A 23,668-nucleotide genomic window follows, 5' to 3' on the forward strand; every position below is an offset into this window, starting at 1 on the left:
CTGAGCCAAATTTAGGATTGTGACTACTTAAAATAAATCTGTGCCCTGAAGCCAAGGCTGGAAGAGAAAGAGATACCTTTGGCCCTCTCCCAATTAGTGATGGTGTTTGCTCGCCATGCCATGCTCGCCATCAACAGATAAGGGTATGCTTTCAAGTTGTTTCTCATTAGAAGAAACCTATCCAGGGTGCTAAAGCATTCATTCCTCTTTATAGAAATGGACAAATCAAAGACGTGCTCATGTTACGGTCTGGTATATAGCAGAGACAGTTTCTTAGCCAATGGGCGAGAGCTACAGTAAATCACAGTAACTGGCTGTGTGCTTAAGAAACATTGAATGCCAAGTGTGAGAGCTGACTCTCACCACCTCAGCACTCACAAGACTGAGCCTGGAGAACGATGAGTTTCTGGTCAGCCTGAGCTGTAGAAGCGTGGGGATAATCTCTCAAAGAAAATGAACGACAATAGTTTGAAAGAGTCTATTAAAAGGAGAGAGAGAACTTCGATGTAAATAATAATAATAGTGAATAATTAAATGACCTCTTGCTTTAGTTTGGGTTTACACTAATGTGACAAAACACCATGACCAAAAGGCAAGTTAGGGAGGAAAGGGTTCATTCGGCTTACACTTCTGTGTCTCTGTTCACCGTTGAAGGAAACCAGGACAGGAACTCAAACAGGGCAGGAACCTGGAGGCACAGGCTGATGCAGAGGTCATACAGTGGTCTACTTGCTGGCTTGTTCCCTATGGCCTGCTCAGTCTGCTTTCTTATAGATCCCAAGACCACCAGCACAGCAGAGCACCACCCACATAGACTGGGCCCTCCCCCATCAATCACTAAGTAAGAAAGTGCCTTACAGCTCTGTCTTATGACAGATCTTACAGCAGTGTTTCTCAATTGAGGAACCTCCCGTCTGATAAATCTATCATGTGTCAAGTTGGCATAAGGCTGTCAGTACCCCATTCCCAGCGTCAGGCACTGTTCTAAGCCTTCAACATCTGTTGTAACCATTCAGGCCCCATAACAACTACAGAAAAGCACAGTGAGGCCAAGGTGGACCACGTAGTTGCATAAGGTCTTGAAGGTCCAAGAAACCTGGCTGTGAAGCCTTTGCCCCAAATGGCTCTACTTTCCTGCCCAGAGAAAAGGTAGCCTGGTGGTATCGTATGCTGATCCCTTCTTAAGAGACCCTAAGCTTCTGACCAACTTGAAGAAGTTAGACAGGGCCAGCAATTCTATACATTAGGGGACACCAATACCAGTTGGAGTGTTTGTTAGAACAGAGAGCCACCTCAAAAGGTTCTGAGTCAGTGGATTTGAGGTGGAGTCGTTTCACAAGTTTCCAGGTCATTGTGATGATGCTGAGCCTGAGGACCTCTCTATGAGAATTGCTCTTCTAGACCAAGGCCCGGGCTTTTTAAACACCTGGAATATTTTTAAAAGTGCACAGTGTTTGCTTCTTATCATTTATAACAAGTGAATTGTGGCTAAGTGTTCTGTTTAACTCCCACTATTGCTTGGGTCAGAGATTTCAGGTGAGAGGAAGAAGCCCTGGTTGATGGAAAGTCCTGCCAGAGTCAGACCACACTTCTGTGAAGCCTGGTAGAGAAGCCAGTAAGATGCCCATTCTGCAGCATATTTGCCTGGTCCGCCTTGTTGTCTTGACTGAACTCTGCCTATGTACCTAGCTGCCTTCTTGGGCAGAGGGTGTTCGTGCATTTGTGTATCTACCAGAGTTGCCACATTCTCAAATCTGAGGCTTGCTAAGCCATGGAGGTAGCGTGGAAGAGCAAACACACTCTGTGCAGTCAGCAGTGGATCTCTGAGAGCCTCTCCAGTGTATAGAACCACGAGTGTACTATTCGGGGTATAACTGGTACTATTTGGTGTGTAACTAGTAGTGGAAAGCCCCTTTGAAACTCCCTGGATGGAGCATTAAGTCACGTGATCCAGCCTGAATTGGTTTTCCCTCTCTCTGGGATCACATAGGAAAATGAGTATATGTTGAACCAGTTATCTCAATATCTATATAATTTAATCATGGTACAATGTGAAGATTCTTTATCTGAAACACACATTTCTATATCTATATCTACATCTACATCTACATCTACATCTACATCTACATCTATATCTATATCTGTCTATTACATAGCTTGGAGGGGGAGGGTATTTAAGTGGATAAGAGTGCTTGCTATGCAAACATGAGAACTTGAATTCAAATCCCTGGCACCCAAATTTTGAAAGAGAAAGCTATACATAGTTAAGGATGCCTGCCAGTAACCCCAGTGCAGTGGAGGTCGAAGACAAGAGGATTCCTGGGGTTTGCTGGCTGCCAACGTAGCTTCAGGTTAACTGATATATTCTGTCTCAGGGGAAGGTGAAGAGAGATATAGCAGAACACCTGATGTCTCCCTCCTGTCTCTGCTTGCACATACACACACCAGCACAGGCACCTGCCAGCACAAACATGAGCACAAACCCATGCTTGCACAAACCACACACACACACTATAAACCTTCTGTACTGCACACTCATGTTTTTATGCCTATATGTGCACATGTAATGTGAGTTCTACATCATTAATTGTATTCATGTAGTCAATCATCTGTCCAAATATAAAGGAGAAATTTGGGCTCAAGTTCTGAAATAAAGACGTCACTATGCTCTGTGTCATAGCCATTTTCCACTATGCACTGTGTCTTGGCCATTTTAATAGCATCTCTGTGCATATGGTACTTTCTAGTCAGGCTACAGACAACAATCTTTGCCAAGTTCAAGTGAGCTTATTTTCCATTGGCCTAGTGAGCCACACCTGCATATACTGAAGCCTCCATCATCAGGCAAACGGCATGAAGGAACACTGGTACAAACATGGCACTGTAGCTGACAGGACATAGAGGGAAAGTAGAAGAGTTAGCCCGCTTGAGTCATTTGGTATGCTCTGACTTTCATTTCAGTGAATAATGAAAAGACCCAGATATCTTCCATGTGGTGACGGCCTCCGTTTTGGCACGTCCTAAGAGAATGTAAATTGACTTGCCATCTTGTAAGCACGCCAAGTAACAGAAAACACTATTTCCTTATTTTACGATCATTAATTTATCTCTTTATCAACAGAAAGTGGCTGTGAAGGTAACTGGGAAAAGAATGAGCAGATTGGAAGTTGCTACCAATTTAATAATCAGGAAGTTCTGTCTTGGAAAGAAGCTTATGTTTCCTGTCAGAACCAAGGAGCTGACTTACTGAGTATCCACAGTGCTGCCGAATTAGCCTATATTACGGGTAGGTTTAACTTGCATGTGGTAGAGCAGACAGCTGGAATTGTAAAGATGCTTTCTTCTTCTACACTGAATAACCAGGCATGCTCTTTTGATGATATCCTTTCTGGCCTCTCTTAAAATCTATACCTTCACATTGAAGCGTACAACAAAAAAGGGAAGGGGGGTTGAACATAAGCATATTCCATGTGTTGAAATGCACCTCGTGATAGAAACAAGAGGGGAAACTGATGTTTAGAAAGCAAGTTAGAGTACAGGATGCAGTTAGTGCCCTAATCCTAAACGGACAGAATGGAGAGGAGAGGGCGAACACTAAACCCCTGGACACCACAGAACAGAGAATTCGAGGAAGACAGAGCTGGTAGTGAATCATGCTAGCTGACCTCAGTGGAAAGTCTTCATATGGGAGAGGAAGGCACAGGGACAAGGGGAGGTTTAGGATTTTCTTTCAATGTTTTTAAAATATTGTGCATATGCACACATGTGCATGCCTGTGTATGCATGTGTTTTCATGTGTGAATGTCAGTACACTGGGAAGCCATAAACGGGCATCAAATCCATTGGAGCTAGAGTTGCAGACTGTCATGAGTGCTGGAACCTGAATACAGGTCATCTGCACCCTTGACCACGGAGTGGAGCCTCCGCCCCGGGAAGGAGTGCTAAAGACATGCTTAAATGGACAGGGGAACGCACACCCGGCCTCAGTGCTTCACAAAGAATTATAAGCAACTAAAAAATCTTGAGAGTAGGAGGAGCAGTCCTCCCTGAGGAAGAGCACACTGACTAGTTATCCAGTACCAAATGGTCAACCCTGAGAGCATCCGTACAAGTGACATTGTACACACAGAGCAGGGTGTCTTTGTATTTCGGTGTATGTACATAGCATATACATATATGCATGTCGTGACAATCATTGAAAAAGGAGGCTGTGAATTTAGAAGAGAGCAGGGAGAGGTGTACAGGGCAGTGTAGAGGGAGGAAAGGAAAGGGGGAAATGATGTCATTGTACTATTAAAATCTCAGAAAATAAAAGGAGTCCTAAAGTGGATGAATAACAAGGATATGCAGAGTGGAGTTTGTTTGGTCTTGTTTTATCTTCAGGGTAGTAGAAATTTAAAATATTATATACATACATAAATTCATATATACACATATGTAATATATGATATATCATGTATTTAGTTATATATTATGATATATATTTTGTATATAATGAAAATATCATTCCCCAAAAGCCTTTCATTTTAGCAATCAGTGCTTGATTGACACTGGGAATCTATTTCCAGAAATAAGAGGTGGCCCCTTTAGTGAGTCCCTGGAAATCCTAAAGGGTTTTCTTTTTCTTTCTACCTGTCTTGCATCTACTTAGTTATTTCTTTTGAGGTTTATTGTTGCTGTCAATACATAGATGTGGTGATAGATTTGGGTTGTTTGGACTCATCATATTTCCTATATAACTGCCCTTCTCAGGACCTACAACCAACCAGGTCCCCCTAAAACTCCAAAGAGAACCCCACATGCCCCAGGCAGGAACACTTCCTAATTTGTCTTCACCCTGAGAATTTTCCACCTTGAGCTGCTTGACCTGCACCCCAAGGCTAGGACAGTCCCAAGGCTAGGACAGTCCCAAGGCCAGGACAGTCCCAAGGCCAGGACAGTCCCAAGGCCAGGACAGTCCCAAGGCCAGCACAGTTCCAAGGCCAGGGCAGTCCCAAGGCTAGGACAGTCCCAAGGCTAGGACAATCCCAAAGCTATGACAGTTCCAGGCTAGGACAGTCCCAAGGCTAGGACAATCCCAAAGCTAGGACAATCCCAAAGCTAGGACAGTCCCAGGCTAGGACAATCCCAAAGCTAGGACAATCCCAAAGCTAGGACAATCCCAAAGCTAGGACAGTCCCAGGCTAGGACAATCCCAAAGCTAGGACAATCCCAAAGCTAGGACAATCCCAAAGCTAGGATAGTTTCCATGCTAGGACAGTCCCAAGGCCAGGACAGTTCCAAGGCTAGGACAGTTCCAGGTTAGGGCAATTGCAGCCTTTCTGAAGGAGCTGTAGAGTTCTGTGGCTCAATTTAGGCATAAGTTATCAGGCTTGTCATCGCTCACTGTGGAAGGAGGAAGAGAAATAGGCAGTCAGACCTGAACAGAAACCTCAGGGGCAGCCAAATGTGTCTCAGGGAAGTATTTGCAAGTTATGTATCTGGCATGAGGTTACTATTCAGAATTTGTACGGAACTCAAATAACTCAATAGCAAAATTTGATCAAACAAGAGCTATAGACCTAAATAGAAAGTTGTAAAACGCCACAAAACTAGTCAACAGATAGGTTGGAGTTTTAAATGCTCAAAATAACTAACCACTAGATAAATACAAACTAATGTCACAGTAAGATATCACTTCTTTACATTATAGTGGCTATTAAAAATAAATTAATAATAATAATAATTGTGCAAATGAGGACAGTCTAGAAAACTGAAAAGTAGTGCAACCATTGAGGAAGTTAGTATAAGATTCCCCAGAATATTGAAAATAGGACTATCTGGCAGCTCCTGTGCTAGGTACACAGCCTAGGAAGGAAAAGAGCATGCCAAGGAGATGCCCACTATTGCACGTTGATGGCAGCGCTACTCACGGTGACCAACATAAATAACCAACAGCAATCGACAAGGATTTCAACCACCCAGTGAGAGAAAGAAAAACTGGCATATACTCAGTGGAAGAAATCCCTGGCATTTGTGACAGTTCAGACATTACGCTAGGTGAAGTAAGGGGAGGCACGGAAAGAGGAACACCACAGGCTGTCAGTCATAAGAGCCATCTAAACTCCTGATCTCCTAAGAGCTGAGAGGAGTGGGAAGGGAAAGCTTCGGAGAGCAGCAGGAAGGAAAGCCGGGGGATGGGGAGAGGTCGGTCAGTAGGTACAAAGTAACATTTACAACGGAGTGGTGGTGTTCCCTTGCACAATGAGGTAGGTGATGGTAGTTGTCAGTCATACCCTGTATATTTCAAAATAACTGGAGAGAATTTTGACTGCTTTTATCACAAAGAAAAGATAAGTGTTTAAAGTGATAAGTGTGCCCATTTCCCTGATTCAACTGCACAGTACGTCAAAAGTTTCACACAGACCCACAGACACATATAGTTACTATGTGCCAATTAAAAACAGACAAAAGGAAACAGAGTAAAGGACTTGCCTGTTCCTTCAGTCCAAGGCTCTCTGCTGGCAATCATCTGTAAGACAGTGCAAGTGTCCTGGGCTGTAAGTAAAGAAAAAGCCCAGCTCTTGATGGTCTACATAAGCTGTCTCTGTCCTACGTATCTACCCGACAAGTACATTTAGGACGTACCCATTTCTCATTTACATCCACTGGCTTAGCAGCATGGTAGAAAACTTAAATTTTATAATTCCAGTGACGCCAATACAAATTAAAAAGACAGTAAGGAGACGAATCCGGGACTTTAGTTCAAAAAGATCCCATTATGTTAGTCTGTCCTTGCTGCCTACAGGTACGCACCAGGGTTATGCAGCAGTAGTTACGTCCTGTGGGGGGTTATCTGAGAAACCTTTGTAGGAAGGATGTGGCTGAATCTGTAGTGGATAGGAAGGTACTCCTAGTATCCTGCTTGAACCATGGCAGGAAGGTGGAAGTGAATACAAACAGCATTCGAAATATCAGGGGACATGGTTAAGTCTGGAGCACCAGAAATACTTCTTAGTTTGCAGGACTTCTTTTGGAATGCTGGAAAACCAACTGCTTTTACTAACAAGGGGAACCATGCATTAGATTTCATCTTCAAGTGTGCTCAGTAATGGTTCTAGCAGCTGTTGCAGGAGCTTGTGGGGAAAAGGAGAAGGAAGAATTCACAGTTCTTGCCCAACCTCAAGGCTTCTAACCAAACACCTGCCCTCTCTTTACTCAATAAAGCATCGCTGCCGTCTACTTCCTTGGGAAAGGTGGGCAAACTTTCTCACCCCCTTACTTCTAGCTGTATCTAGACTGTGGTCCCTCCAGCTCCTCCAAAACTCCTCCCTTTCCCCAAGACCTATGTGTCTTACCGGCTGTACTCCCACGCTCCCATCCCGATCACGATGCTGACTCTTTCATTTGCCAACACCCTGCGTAAACATCCACCATTGGAGATATGCTTATGTCTGGGTCCTGGGAGCCTCCCTCCTCCTTTCTTAACGAAGCTCCTTGGTAAGCCCCCAAAAGGCCTACTTTAAACATTTGGCTTCTAGAGTCGTCAGGGAGGCAAAGATTAGGTATAGTTAAAGTCGCTCTTGAAAGGTTCTCATAGTCTGAATATGATTTTTCTCTGTGTAATCCCTATAGTCTATAATACTTACACATAGGCACCTTATAGGGAGATAGATAGGGGCATGGTGTAATAATACACATATTCCCCTGTGAGTAATTAGGAAACTGTTAAGTAATTTTCAGCTGAAAATACCCAACAAGTTTATAAAGATCCCATCCCAGCCTCCCCTTGTCATTCATAGACCGTTTCATCTGTTGCTCTGTCTCTTCTACCTGGCCTTCAATTAATTTTTCAAATTCTTCCCTCATGGTCTTGATAAAGTTTTTCTTTCCAGGTTTATGACCTCTAGATGATGTCTTAGTTTTTTCTTTTTCCTTTTTCCTTCTCTTTTCTTTTCTTTTCTTTTTCTTTTCTCTTTCTCTCTTTTTTCTTTATTTACACTTCAAATGTTTTCCCCTTTCCATGTCTCCCCTTCGGAAACCCCCTATCCCTTTCCCCCTCCCCCTGCCTCTATGAGGGTGTCCACCACCCACCCACTCCTGCCCTGGAATTCCCCTACACTGGGGCATTGAACACCCTCAGGCCCAAGGGCCTCTCCTCCCACTGATGTCCAACAAGGCTATCTTCTGCCACATATGTGGCCAGCACCATGGCTCGCTCCATGTGTATTCTTTGGTTGGTGGTCTAGTCCCTGGGAGCTCCGGGGGGTCTGGCCTGTTGACACTGTTGCTCCCTCCAGTCTGCAAACACCCTCAGCTCCTTCAGTCCCTTCTCCAACTCCTCCAAAAAGACAGCATTTAATTGGGACTGGCTTACAGCCTAACAGGTTCAGTCCATTGTCGTCATGGTGGGAAGCATGGCAGGATGCAGGCCGACATGGTGCAGGAGGAGGAGATGAGAGCTCTACATCTTGATCTGGAGGCAGCCAAGACGAGGCTGTCTTCCATACTGGGTAGAACTTATGCACAAGAAACCCCAAAGCCCATGCCCAGAGTCACACATGTATTCCACCAAGGCCACATCTACTCCAACAAGGTCACGCCTCCTAATAGTGCCACTCCCTGTGGGCCAAGCATTCAAACACATGAGTCTATGGGGGCCAAACTTATTCAAACCACCACAGTAAAAATCCTTACAACCATCCTTATGTTCTTTATGTTCTTTCTTCATGATGTAAGGACTCATACAAGCATGGGCACATCCATATTTTGTATCCACATCAGGTAGCATATAGGCAACTAGTCTCACTGTTGACATTATTTATACTTCCCTGTCCCCTTCCCTTCTTTTCCCGACGGTTTTGATTATGAAATAATAAGATTGTATGATATGTCTTCCTGACAACAAGAGTGTGTGTGTGTGTATATATATATAAAACTCTCATATCCACATTGAACACACAACATAATAGTCATGAAACGGTTCCCATACATATTTGTAACCCAGAAATCCTTTTCTGTTTGAGGGGTCCCCAGTTGTCCCCCTCCACGAAACTGAACTTTCTATGTGGTAAATACTTTATGGTTTTGATTTTTATATTCATAAGCCTGGCAAATATATGGGCTTTATGGCTTTGACCTGTCAGTTTGGGATACAATCAGATCTTCAGAATCTGGGCAGAGGATGGAAACTGCTTTTCAGGAAGCCTTCTCCGTAAGGACTTAGTGAGACTGCCACTCAGAACATTCTTTTACCGCAGAGGAGAGAGAACTGGGCATTGGGAAAGCAGAATTGAACAAATTTATTAGACTGTGACCTTCTCAAAAAAAATGAAGTTTTGTTGTCTCTTAACATGGCCTGCCTTTGTTGCCTAGACAGTCCTAGTGAGATTCCTGTTTCAGTTAAGACTTTGGGGATTTTTTTGTCTATCAATAAAAACCTACTTTGATTTATATAATTTTGTCATTGTTAGAAATTATGTAATTCTATGTGTCTCTGCGTATATATGTGTGTATATATGTGTGTGTGTGTGTATCTTGTGCTTTTTCTTTGGCCCTTTATCTTCTATTTGTTATCTTTGTCTTATTCTGGTTTCTTCATTTTGATTTTTATGATTATTATTATTTTATATGCTTATTTTTGTGAACTTGGTTGCGTGGGGAAGTGGGGAGGCTCTGGGAGGAGCTAGGGGAGGAAAAACCATAACCAGAATATATTGTATAAAAGATGTGCTTTCGCTGGGCATGGTGGTGCAAGCCTTTAATCCCAGCACTTGGGAATCAGAGGCAGGCGGATTTCTGAGTTCGAGGCCAGCCTGGTCTACAAAGTGAGTTCCAGGACAGCCAGGGCTATACAGAGAAACTCTGTCTCAGGGAAGACAAAAAAAAAAAAAAAAGATGTGCTTTTAATTAACACATTATGCAATTCCTACAGGAAAAGAGGACATTGCTAGAATTGTTTGGCTTGGACTGAATCAGCTCTATTCTGCAAGAGGTTGGGAATGGTCAGACTTCAAGCCGCTCAAATTTCTTAACTGGGATCCAGGTAAATGCTCGTACCCAGCAATGTAAACAGAGAAAAAGCTTCAAAAGCTAGGACCTTTTTACTCATCCAGAGCTTATAAAAATTTCCTGTGCAGTCAGATCTCATGCTTGCTTCGTCAGAATTTTTTTCAGACCTCCTTAACTGTGGTGTTATTTCAGCCAAGTTAGCCATGCCACGGGCAATGGAGCATTGGCACCTGGGCTTTAGGGCATCCCTGCGTTTTTAAAGTAAAAACAGAATGAACCCTACGGCATGGCCAAGAATCCTTCTATATCCCATAGGGTCTTGACTCCCAATGTTGTACTTAGTCTTCAGCTTGCCCTTAATGGAGAAAAATCCCTTACTTCCACAATAGCACCTAAACACTTAAGAACACAACAGATGTAGTTTATTACACAAATAAATACAGCAACAAAAATAACATCCTGTTTAGCCAGAAGCTCTTTGTCTACAAAGAAAAGATGAGGAACCTTTTGAAACCTAAAACCTGAATAATATAACATGAATAACAGTGTTCTACCTACATAGAAGAGAAATGGATTGAATATTATAAAACAACCATGATGTTGTCATCAACTAAGTATTTTTATTAGTGAACAAAGTGATACTCTATTGAGTCAAAAATAGACTATGCGAGGCAAGTGCTCTATCTACTACTGAGATAACAGTCCCACTCCTTAAATTGATATTTAAGGTCTTCAGGGCAGAACCACACGTTAATGTTTCTGTCTGGTTGTAAATATTTGCCTTAGGGTAAATTTAATACACACTAAGAGGCTCTAGCCACAGGTGTGTGTGGTGGAAGCAGCTCTAGAGCAGAGATAGGTTTGTTTTTCTGCTGTGAGTTAGCTCTCATGGATCAGAACGTGCCCCTCCATCTCGTGTTTCAGAAGAGGGACAAGTGAGCATGCTGTTGCTCACTGCGGCCAATAACTTTTCAGTTTAGTTGAAAGTTTTAACCATACCATGAGCCTCCATTAGACAGAAACTTATGAACTTGGATAATTTTAAGTCCACTCTATCCGTAACCTCCTTCTAACTCCTTGAAAATCTGTCTTTTTTAAGGCACGCCCGTTGCACCTGTGATCGGTGGGTCAAGCTGTGCGAGAATGGACACAGAGTCCGGGCTGTGGCAAAGTGTTTCCTGTGAATCTCAGCAGCCTTACGTCTGCAAGAAGCCACTGAACAACACGCTGGAGCTCCCAGGTGTGCCCCCACTTCCTCACGTGTACAAACGAGACCAGAGTTCTATGAACTCAAGTAAATGCATGCCAGATAACTGCTCTCCTTTACTGGATACTGCCAATGGTTGTTTGTTTGTTATCCCCAGAACCCATGCTAAAGTGCCATGGTTGTATATGTTCGTACTGGAGGTGGGGGATGGGCAGAGCAGACGAATCCTTAGGGTTGACTATCCAGATAGTCTATGTTAATTGATAAGCTTTGGGTTAATGAAAGATTCTATCTCACTTCCTCAAAGGAGGCTGATGACTTTCCTGAGGGTGACACCTTAGGTTGTCCCTTGGACACACACACACAAACACACACACGATCCACCTTTCTCATTCTGGAATGCTAGGGATTGGAACTCAGATTCTTAGGTCTCTGTGCTTGCAGAGCGAGGGCTCTTACCCATTGAACCATCTCCCCAGCGCTGACTTCTTATCCAAAAAGGAATATAGAGCAATTTAAAAAATAGTTGCATAGAGTAATGTAGGGGAATGTCTTATGATAGTAGGAAGAAATGAACATTTGTCTTTCAAGTTACCAAATATAGAAAACATAATAGAGATGCCGCACAAGGGAGAATGTACGAGAACTGATGATAGAATAAATAAATATCTTGAAGTTGCCATTATTAAATAAATTGTGGCATTTCCATAATATGTGCCTATTCCAACTGTGCCGGCAGGAAAATTCAAAGAGCAGAACAAAATGATATGCCTACCTATCATTGTAACTTTGTGAAAATATGTTTTTGTGGAGATAAAGGCTAGAGTGTGTGGGTGATTGTTTGAGTTCATTTACATGTGGTTTTTCTCTCTGTTTCTTTCTATAATTGAAATATCCCATAGGAATAATGAATGCTATTTAGAACCTAAGTTAACTGAGTTATTATCTTGAAAAAAAAAACAAAACCCTTCACATTTTTAAGATGACTGTGTTTGCTTGTAAAAAATAAATAAATAAAACAAAATAAATGTTGCAAGAAGATCTGGGTAAGTGGAACAACAAAACTGCTTTCTGGTTTTGCTACCGAGAGTAATAGCCCTTTGCCTCTGAAAGGTTAGATGCGCGCGCTTCATCATGGTCTGAGACTCACTGGTCTTTCAGAGAGGATGAAGGGATGGGTCTAAAGAAGCCATTCTGTCCTTCCCCTCCCTCCTTTGCTGCCATTTCCCGAGGGTGCACTAAACAAATTCCACGCCCTGCTCCTTAAATCTCTACCTGCCCTTTATTGAACAGTAAGTATTAGCAAGCATCCACTTACCAAGCCGATCACATTAGAAAAGAAGGCTTGAGTCTTCCTAATCTCAGAGACATGGGTGGGGGTGACCTTCCAAATCTCCGACCTGGAAAAGGTTGTCAGCATCTGGTCTACTCCACAACTGTCTTCCACTTATTACAACTAAAGTCGTTCCCTTTCCCGACCGTGTCTATACCCCTTAAATGTTCTTGTCCTGCCACATACCTTATGTGTCTCAGAATCAGGACAGTTCGTGCCTGAATCTCCTCATGAGTTCTTATAATGCCAGATACATAGGAAGCACAGCATAACATTCATGTCACAGATAGCTGACATCACATCTCCCAGTTTTCCAGAAGCTTGTGACTCAAGGAAGAACCATTTGAGGGCTGTGGATTCAAAATATATCTGTCTTTACTGGAATATACAATCGATGCTTTCCCCCTCCCCTCCACCCCAGATGTTTGGACGTACACAGATACCCACTGCCATGTGGGCTGGCTGCCAAATAACGGGTTTTGCTATCTGCTGGCGAATGAAAGTAGTTCCTGGGACGCAGCACGTTTGAAATGCAAAGCCTTCGGTGCAGACCTCATCAGCATGCACTCCTTAGCAGATGTGGAGGTGGCTGTCACGAAACTCCATAGCGGGGGTGAGTTTGTTTGTCTTGTTTTAAACATCCTGTTTTAGATGCTGTAAAGCATCTCAAGTCTCCCTATTTTCAGTGAGAAGGAGAGGCTTTCAGCCCTCCCAGTAGGAGGAGCATATCCAGGGGCCTTTCAGTGGGAATGGGCGTGGCCCGGAATGGGCGTGGCCCGGGCCCCACCTGGCTTTTGACCTCCTGGATGGTAGCTAGGAAAAAATGAGGAGCTGGAGTATCAGTTTTGTTTCATCTTCATTTCTCTGCATTATGGCCACTATTTAATCAGACACTCTCCCTGCCCAGAATTATGCCAAATCCTCTTTAAGTTCTTCTAAAGACCTACTTGATGATCCTTTTGCTTTTGTGATTATCTGGAACTGGACTGAGAAACAAAGACATCCTAGACTCCGCCCTCTTCTCAGAGGCAGACAGCGGAAGTACCTGTTCTATGCCAGTACGGCGCTCATTGCTGTCCGTGTGAAGACAGTAGTCATTTCAGCATAACAGTGGACAGGGAACATTTCTGACTAGAGAATCTATGACTGTGTTTATAGAGTTTCACTAATTACCCACAAAGCAGAGTTTGTGCACAGCAGATGTGAGAGACACTGAGCTGGCACATCCTAGAGCAGCTCTTCTCCCTGTGTGCAGTATGGGGGGCATTACAGGCCTGGAGACCCACCCTGTCTGCTCATCCACACCCTTAGTCATCGACTAAGGAATACCGCAAAGCCCCGAAACTACCTATCAGCGCGTAAAAGTCAGTACCATGCCTGATATAACATACAACGGAGCAAAACCAAACAAAGAAAACACTTCTCTTTTAGATGTCAAAAAAGAAGTATGGACGGGCCTTAAGAACACAAACAGCCCTGCTTTGTTCCAGTGGTCGGACGGAACGGAAGTTACTCTAACGTACTGGAATGAGAATGAGCCGAGTGTTCCCTACAATAAGACTCCCAACTGTGTTTCCTATTTAGGAAAGGTAGGACACCTCCTGTAGTTTATTTATGGTCTTTTTTTGTTGTTGTTGTTAGCGCTAATAATAATATTACCATTGTGCTAGGAACGGGATTTGGGTGCAAGCTGAGAAGGAAAAGGTAACATCCCGTAGGTTGTCATCCTGAGAGCTGATCCCTGAGTGAGCAGTCTGCTCCCTGTCTAAGCACCCACTGCAGTCTGGAAAAGACACACAGACTCCTTAGAACTCTGGTGTCAAATGGCCTGCTTTCTTCAAGGGCCCAAGTCCCCATGAGCCTTTCTGCTCGTTACGGTTGATGTTTGGCAGGTAACCATGGCTCAGCCTGAAAGACTCTTCTTTTTATGCTCTGATTAAGTTTTGAATTAGTCATGATTTGAGGCTAACTGGAAAACGCTTTTTAATAGTTCAATTTTTAATAAAAAAAATTTAAGTAGTTTTTAATATTTATATTAAAAATTGGGTTAGATTTGTTCAGAAAATTATCTTTTCCTGAGATATAGCTTGCTAAACACTCATTGAGCATGCTCTGGCTAGGAGCCTAAAATAGGCTATATCATGCACAGAAGGATTTAAACACCTCTTTTAGTTTTGTTTGTATCTCTTTCCTATAGGCAGCTGTCCCTCCTGGTAATCAGGGTGACTGTCACCCAGACTTCTAGAGAGACTGTAAATGGAAGTGTCAAACTGTGTGCATATTTAGAAGTGTCCGATCGCAAAGAAGTGTTTTAGAAGTGTCACACTTGGTGCCCTACTTTAAAAGCCAAGATGTCTCAGCATGTCATCCGAAGTGAAAGTGAAGAGTGAAGGGCAGGCCTAGCTACACAGCCTGCCTGAATTCAAACGTGACCCTGGGTGCAGTCAAGCCACCAACATTTAGTTTCAAGAAGCAATGCAACTAGGCCAATTAAGCAAAATCAAGTTTATGTAGCATATTTGAAAGAGACAGTTTTGATGTCTAGACTGGAGTAGAGTTGAAAGAAACCTTCGACCGTACACTTCTGGAGCAGTAGCTCTCGTCTCCACCACCATCCTTATGCAGATGAGGAAACGTGACCAGCCTTTAGTTGCTGTGTCCCAAAGATTTTAATCTCTGAACAAACTTCAGACAGGTCACAGGGAAGCGACTAGAATCCCGGCAGCTTTAGCAGGGTTCTTCTGTCTTGGACTTCTTATCTAAATGTCCTTTGGCTGTTTTATTGTTAAGCTTATAAGAAAAGGAACTTTGTGCACAGTGTGTTGTGGAGATGGCGGGCTCAGGTTCTACCTTTCCCGGCGCACACACACCCTCCACGCCTTCTCCATAGTTACCGTGACTTCATTCTAAATGTTTGGCAAATAATTTGTTTGATAAGGATTTGGTTTTTTCGTCTTTAAAAGTTAGGTCAGTGGAAAGTCCAGTCCTGTGAAAAGAAACTCAGATACGTATGCAAGAAAAAGGGAGAAATAATTAAGGATGCAGAGTCGGATAAGCTGTGTCCGCCAGATGAGGTAGGTGAAATGCCTCTGTGCATTCCTGAAACGGAATTATCCCTCTGTGGTTAAAGATGATCTCTGAAGCTTAAACAATTCAAACGTGGAAAGTAAAAGTACTGGTTTCTGTTCCTACATTTAAGAAAAATTGAGAAGGACGAGAATCATAAAACACTGGTGTTCTTGTGGAAAGAAAAAGCTTACCTATAAATATGTAAATATGACGATGTCGATAGTTAGATTTCCTCCAAGACAGTACTCTTCCTGAAAACGAATCCAACCAACAGCTGCAATAGCGTGGGTCAGGGAGAAAAGCAAAGAAAATATGCCACACCTCAGTGGTGTGGAGGTGACCTGTGAAACCGAGCTGCATCCTTCCCAGGTGAGGACAGCCATGTCCTCTGCTTCCTCAGGGTAGACGATTTTGTCAGAGGCTGGGGCCAGGGGCTGTCATTAAGTCTCAAACTGTGTGATGGTCTTCCTCTTCTGACTTAGGGCTGGAGGAGACATGGAGAAACCTGCTACAAGATTTATGAGAAAGAGGCTCCCTTCGGAACGCACTGCAACCTGACCATCACTAGCAGGTGTGACCATCAGTACACAGTAGTAGGAAACTTTTAACTGACTTTGCCTAAACAGTCTCCTAAGAAAAAAAGCGGGGGTGAAGGGCTTTTTATTTCAGAAACTCTGAGCCAGTTCGTCCTTTGTAGGTTCGAGCAGGAATTCTTGAATTATATGATGAAGAACTATGATAAGTCCCTTCGGAAGTACTTCTGGACCGGCCTGAGAGACGCTGACTCCCGAGGAGAGTACAGTTGGGCCGTTGCTCGGGGAGTAAAGCAGGCTGTGACCTTTTCCAACTGGAATTTTCTTGAACCGGGTGAGTGCTTTCTGAAGGGCTGGCAATGCTTTAGGAAAGAGCAGACAAGGAGAGCGTTGGGGTAGCGCTGAGCCTCATACTTTCACATAGCACCAGATTTGCAGCTGCCTTAACCTAGTCTGCAAAGCTTGCTTGTGTCTGCCTATTCAGGTTTCTCCGGGAGACATAGAAGACCCTGTGGCACTAGGGACAGAAACAAGCAGCCACAGAGTGAGTCACAGGGGGCTATGACTTTACCATCGTGCCAAGTCTACCTGTGGTTCTGATTTTATGATTTTTTTTCCAAAAACTCGTTCATGCTAAGGTGAAAGGTGGAGTGGGGAGCTTGGGCAAGCCGAAACTATTCTCTTGCTTCAGATTGAATAACTATTCTAAATGCTAACTCATTGAAGATTAATGTCCTCATGCCAACTGGTTGCAGTGCTGAAGTGGGGGTAGAACATGGCTAGAGAAGGATAAAATAGAGAGCAAGATAAGACGGCACAGGCTCAGCTGGACCTGGTGGCATACACCTTTAATCCCAGTACTCAGAATGAAGAGGCAGGTGGAGCTCTGTGAGTTCGAGGCCAACCTGGTCTACATAGTGAGTTCCAGATAGCCAGAGCTGCATAACCTATAGAGAAAAACAAAAGGGCACAGGCTCAGTAAAGCACAGAAGCCCTTGCTAGCCAGATGCTTCACACCAAAACAAACAAACAAAACAAAACAAAAAACCCCAAACAAATAAAACAACAGTAAAACAAAAAACCCCACAAACACAAACAAACAAAAACCACATGTGAAATCCAAGGTTAAAACAAGAGTGACATTAGTGAGATCTGCATGAAGCGCTGTCGACACCCACTTCCTGACAAGGTCTGAGGGAAGAAGGGGTGCCATCTCTTCCTGTTTAGCTTTGAGAGACTTAAAGGAGGTGGCATAGGGTAATGCCACCAAAGTGGTACCAATTGCGCTACGAGAAAGCTCTCGTTTGTATAATAAAGATAATGCCTAATCTTTCAGAAGCAACCATGAGTGTGAGGGTTAGGTTTGTTTTGTTGGCTTGGTTTCTTTCGGATGGGTGTTTCTCCCCCTCTTTTAATGTAAGTCTCAAATAAAAATTAAACATTTCTTATGAAGTATTTTGCATTTTATGTCTCTGTCTCCTGACTTCATCCTGCAGGATTAAACATGTATTGGTATTAGTCTCTGTGAGAATAAATTAGGGAGGCAGTGTAAGATAGCATTTATTTCTAAAGTTAGTTCATCTTTCTTCAAACAGCCCCAAACATTGATCATACTTTACCATGGAAACCAGAAGAACTAATGTAGAAGTTCCACCTGATTTTAGAACTGGGAAAATATAGATTTCAATGATTCATTTATCAAAATATACCGGGTGATTGATCAGTAAAAATCCATATCTCCTGACTTCCAAGCCAATGCTGTGTAGACTGGCTTATCAAATAAGTCATTTTACTTTCTTCTTTTCAGATGTCTGATATTGTCATGTGTTGATATAATGTGATCATTTTGGTATTTCTCTATAGCATGGAAACTGGACTGTGCTATCTTAACAATAAAACACAATATTTGAAATAGTCTTCACGAACTTGGTGACTCATGATCATGACTAGCAGTGTGGGTAGCACTAATAATAGCAAATTTTTCTTTTTATGTAGAGAAGGTAGAATAGAGCTGCGAATCCTGGTTAAATATCACTTAAATTAAATATATACTAATAGGTAAAACATAGAGTTCTTAAAATATAATCCCTGTACTTAGGAGGCAGAGGCAGGAGGATCTCTGTGATTGAGGCCAGCCTACAGAACCAGGGCTTCACAAAGAAACACCTGTCTCAAAAAACCAAAACAACAACCACCACTATCTTGGCACAAACAGAGTAGCTGTTTAAACTTGGAAAGTTTTCATTTTTGTCTGTGGCCTTGTACCACCCTGATTGCACCTGATCTCCTCTTAAAGTTCTAATGTTTAATTAACCTTTCTGACCCAACCCCAGCGTCTCCAGGCGGGTGCGTGGCTATGTCTACTGGAAAGACTCTTGGCAAGTGGGAAGTGAAGAGCTGCAGAAGTTTCCGTGCACTGTCAATATGCAAGAAAGCGAGCGAACCCCAGGAGCCCGAAGAAGCAGCCCCCAAGCCCGACGACCCCTGTCCTGAAGGCTGGCACACTTTCCCCTCTAGCCTTTCTTGTTATAAGGTAAAGTAGAGGTCTCATTCGGTCATTGCTCTACTATCTTTGTTCATGCCGTTGTACAAATTATGCCCCTCCCTGTATGCACACAGTGCCTCACACCAGTGTTTGGGAGCATAGCATCCTTAGCAAAGCATCATGGGTCTCTGGTATCAGACAACTCAACTCTACCCACGTCTTGCCTTCAAAAGCAAGACTAAAGCCAGAGTGACCCATGGTTCTTTCCCTCTGAGAAGTTGAGTGACCTGCAGCATGCTGACATTGTATGTAGGATTCTCCTAAGCCCCTAATTCTTCTTATTGGATTAAAATTCCTTCTTGTATAATGAAAGCCAGTTCTTATTGTATTTATAAACAAAACAATTTGGGGTCTATATCATTGATTGTAGTTCCACAAACAGACCTTTCAATACCACTCTCCAACTCCAAGGCGATCACATGTATAGATCTCTGGCTCACTTAGGGTTTGATGGACGGGCTGCAAATTCTTCCAGATTTTGGTCAGCTGTCTGGGCTGTAATCTAGTGTCTGTTACCCTTTACTCTAGGGCTCAGGCTAAAGCGTGGCAGCTGTCAGATTGTTTTCCTCGTAGTAAATTCCTGGAGCCCAGGAAGGGCTGCCCAACCAAGTTGGTGCAGTTCAGGCCTCTAGCTTCAGCATACTACATGGCCAGGTCCCGTGTGAAGGTGGAGAGGAGGATGATACTCCCACCAGGAGTCACAGCTAGAGTGATGTATGTGAATACATGACAGGGAACTGAAGAGTCAGGACCACTAATCTGACAGCAATGTTTTGTCTTCTCTGCCCGCTCCTCCACTCCCCTTTCTTCTTTGAAATAGCTAGGCTCTTTCGGCGTAGAGTTAATCGTCACAAATCAAAGAAACAGTCAAAAGTGCTAGATTTTGATTTGGCACCATCTGTCAATGTTCTCACGCTCGTATAGATAGCTCTTTGATTGTTCGTGATCAGAAGGCGAGCCTTGTTCTTCTGCAGGCTTCGTGTTGGATGCTCAGAATGACACTGTTGGCACACTTTGTAGAAGACTACTTCCAGAATGTTCCTGGGTACTCTCTCAGCCTTGACCCTTGGGGCACTTTCTCTCCACGGTCCTAGGTATGCAGATGCTTGTTGGAGCGGTTCTCCAGCCTGGCTAGAGAAGGCTACTCACCTGATGATGCAGCCGCCACTGTGCGGGCCTCTGGTTTACCCTGGGCAGGACTTGTCTTGTTTGCTGTACATACATTTACTTGTGCTTCCATTTCCCCCGAAGGAATTCATATCAGAGACCCACCCATTTGACTGCAGTTGATAAATCTATGAATATTTTATGATTTTTCCAGAAGAACAATATTCTGTTTTTTTTTTGTTAAGGTGTTCCATATAGAAAGAATCGTAAGAAAGAGGAACTGGGAAGAAGCCGAAAGGTTCTGCCAAGCCCTTGGAGCGCACCTACCCAGCTTCAGTCGTAGAGAGGAAATTAAGGACTTTGTTCATTTGTTAAAGGACCAGTTCAGGTAATGTTGCTAGAGTAAGTGTTTTTGCCCTAAGCCTGATGTCATCTTGGTATTCAAGTTGTTGTGATTTAGCATCTAAAGAGCCATTCCATGCTTCACAGTCAAGCAACATCAAGTACCTTACTACCAAATACCATAGAGATTCAAAGCCAACCGAGGCATAGTCCTGACCCTATGTGTAGCACATACCAACAGCTGGGTTAAGAAAAGTATGGCAAAGATGTAGGGCAAAGACAAGGAGAGCCTGAGCAGAAGCCAGAAGGGGAAGGAGTGTCTCTGGTGTGATCAGGGCAAACGCCACGAAGGAGGCTGATTCTTAGAAGGTACACAGTGTTTTGAAAGGTAAGAGAGGAGAAAGGAGCCAGAGGCCACAAAACAGGAATGGAGTTATGAGAACTGTGTGGGCTGCTGAGGAGCAAACAACCACAGGAAGTGGGAATGGAGACAAAAACGGAATAGCTTGCTAATCAGGGAAGACATCTGATCCTAAGGGGGCAAGAGTCAAACGAAGGTAGTCTCCAAATTATTTCAGTCATGCAAAAGCTAGTTGTTATAAGCCACCTATGGACCTGTAAACACACGATGCATGTGTAATCGCACAGACAGAGCCAGGGTGTGGATCAGTGGTGCCAGGCTCACCTACCATCTGTGAGGTTCGATGTTCTATCCCCAGGAATCCAAAAACAGCCAAGAGTGGGTCTGAAGGTACTCTGGGGGGCGACTAGTTAGAAAACTACCACAACGCCCCCCTGGAAGCCACATGAAGTGAGGACAGTAAGAAAAGGAAGCTATCAAAGTGGGCTACAGTCATTGTAATGTCAGCGTGGAAGGCTTTTCTGACCTGATTTCTCTGTTGTCTCTCAGGATACCATAGAGAAATATAGGTCAGCTGACACTTTCCAAACTGTCACAGAGATTAGGGGCTTCAACACCACAAAATTACCTTTTCTTCACTTTTCCGAACACTAAAAGGTGTTTGTTTGTTGAATCAAGGTGTACTAGGATAAATGGCTTTTAAAAAAAATGAACATATTCTAGTGAATATTTTCTCTATGATTGTGAACCCAACAAAAGCCCTTTCCCCTCGAAATATAAGTTTACTAGAAAAGTGAGAATAATCTAACCAGCCTTGTTCTTTTGCATATCATTTAACTATAAAAGATGTGTGAAGATTGGTATCTAAAGCATATTAAGGTGGGAGACGCTTGCGATGTGTTTAGTTCCCAGTTAACTTCATTTTTAAAGAGACTGATCTAAACAGTGTATATTGCATCCTTTGAAAAAAGCATACCAAAGACATACACGAGCTCGGGTGTGAGTCTAAAAAATCAAGAACACACAAAAATAAGTAATTTATTATAAAAGAATTTAAAACAAGAGTATAGTATAACCCCAAGTCAATGTATGTCATTATAAGAACAGAACAAAACTATCCTAAACGGTAAAAGAAAAAAAAAACACAATAAAGGAAGGTTTTAGGGGCTGTGGAGATGGCTCAGCAGGTGAAAGCACTTGTCATGCATGCCCGATGACCCCAGAAGCCATTTATAAAAGCCACATGCAGTGGCTCACATCCACAGATCTCCTGTGGTGAGATGGGAGGCGGAAACAGGAGAAATAGCTGGGAGCTCGTGGGCTGCCCAATCCAGAAAATGCAATGTGCCAGGAACAAGAGAAACCCTGCCTTGAGAGGTCAAAGGAGAGAACTGAGCCTTGAAAGTTGTCCTTTGACGTACACACACATGCACACACATACTTGCACGCATGCATACACACATATGTGTGCACATAAACATGACACATATACGTGCATACACACAAACACACACACACACACACCATGGCACAGATATGCCCCCATACATTTTTTTTTAAGTTTAAAAGGAATACTTTAATAAATAACAGGTTTTTAACACTTTCTAAATAAAAACCTGGAATGTAGAAACATAAAATAGTTGTGGAAATATGAAAGTATAATAAATTATTCATTTTCTCTGGAAACCATATTTTAGAGACATTTAACATGCAGTAGATTTTAAAAGTATGTGCCCATAGGTCAGATGTATGAGGGGAGGGAAGCTGTGTGATGTTCATGTAGAGAATTATAAGAAATGAAATAACAAAAGATTAATCTAGCATAAAATAAGTTGGCAAAGGCCCAATTTGTACATTATCAGTTTTGATTAAGTCCAAGTCTACAAATTTGTTCAATAATGAAATCCGATTCTATTTTGCTAGAAAATGCATAAAACAAATGTGGCCATTAGTGCTTGTCCAGGCCCGAGATTATGGTATCGCCATTCTCTGTGGATGGAAACACAGAATGTTTTAAAGCTGTGCATTTCAGTAGAGTCCTTCTCTTTAAAAGCTGAGGGGGGTGGTAATGCTTTGTGTATAGAGTGTAAGGGGCTTACCCACATGGTGTCACTCAGTTGCTACCTCCCTGGCTTATTACATTTTGATACATTTTGCTTGCCTGTGCTGTCTGTGCTGTGTTGGGGTTGTCCTTTGTTAACTCAAATAGCAAAGGAATTAACAACTAGATATTGTGTGATCCGATTATAATAGGCACTGAAACTGCACCTAGAAAAATGCCTTGTCTATTTCTGGCTTAACATATAAATATACCATATATTTGATATGTTTAATTGATATATAAGTTTGTATTGTATTATAAATATAGCATTTAAGTCAGTATCTGAGAGCACTTTACAAAGCTTTCTCATAAAAGACAGAAATGGGTAAGAATATCTATGACTGTTACTGTTGTTGAGCTATTTTGTAATTTAATACATATTAAGATAGGAAATATTATTATGCGTAACATATTGTCTTCAGTGAAGAGAAAAGGAGATTATAAAAGCTGTAAAAATATGCTGTTCACATTGGAAACAAGTCTGCAAAAAATAGAAATAATCAATGGGTATTACATCTAGCAAGCAAGATCTGAAATATTTCATTAGAAATTTGGGTTTTTTTTTTTTTACAGGCTTGCTTTATCATAGCCACTACATATGTGTGGTGGGGGGAGCATGACAACATACTCCTGCAATCAATTCTAGCATTCGGGGCATTGTAGCAAGACAACCAGGAATTCAGAGTTGCTACATAGGGAGTTTAAGGATTGAACCTGACTTTCATGAGCACTAGGCAAGCATTCTACCATAGAGCTATGCCCAGCCCTCTCATTTTTCTTTTGAGACAAAAGTCTCATGTAGCTCAGGATGACCTTATTGATTATCTAAAACCCATTTCTGAGATCATACTGATTATCAAACGTCTAAATTTTACTGATCGACCTGTTTGTGACATTGAGCAGAAAAAGCAAAGCTTTGGTATCCCATAGGTTCCGAGAGGTCCTTGTGGTAGCTGCCTCTGGAAGAGAGCCCCTTAAATACGCTACCAATCTTACCTGAAGTTTGGATTTTGAACAAGGCAACTAATAAGATCACAAGCTTCGAACACACATGAGCTCCTGTACACACGCGTGTGCACA

The 23,668-nt window shown here is 42.7% G+C and overlaps 1 protein-coding gene across 2 annotated transcripts in view; it reads left to right on the forward strand.

The window, feature by feature from the left end:
• Positions 1–23,668, forward strand: part of Ly75 (lymphocyte antigen 75) — a 127,844-nt gene that overhangs the window by 14,650 nt on the left and 89,526 nt on the right. For both annotated transcript variants that reach the window (XM_085834883.1, XM_085834884.1), the window contains exons 4-13: positions 3,122–3,286; positions 9,914–10,024; positions 11,090–11,230; positions 12,952–13,143; positions 13,962–14,119; positions 15,494–15,604; positions 16,082–16,170; positions 16,297–16,466; positions 18,466–18,665; positions 20,030–20,172. In XM_085834883.1, the coding sequence (XP_085691009.1) occupies positions 3,122–3,286; positions 9,914–10,024; positions 11,090–11,230; positions 12,952–13,143; positions 13,962–14,119; positions 15,494–15,604; positions 16,082–16,170; positions 16,297–16,466; positions 18,466–18,665; positions 20,030–20,172 (1,480 nt within the window). The remainder of the gene's footprint in view (positions 1–3,121; positions 3,287–9,913; positions 10,025–11,089; positions 11,231–12,951; positions 13,144–13,961; positions 14,120–15,493; positions 15,605–16,081; positions 16,171–16,296; positions 16,467–18,465; positions 18,666–20,029; positions 20,173–23,668) is intronic.

This window comes from Mus caroli, unplaced genomic scaffold (assembly GCF_978045245.1).
Source record: "Mus caroli unplaced genomic scaffold, Mus_caroli_1 scaffold_2, whole genome shotgun sequence".
NCBI lineage: Eukaryota > Metazoa > Chordata > Mammalia > Rodentia > Muridae > Mus > Mus caroli.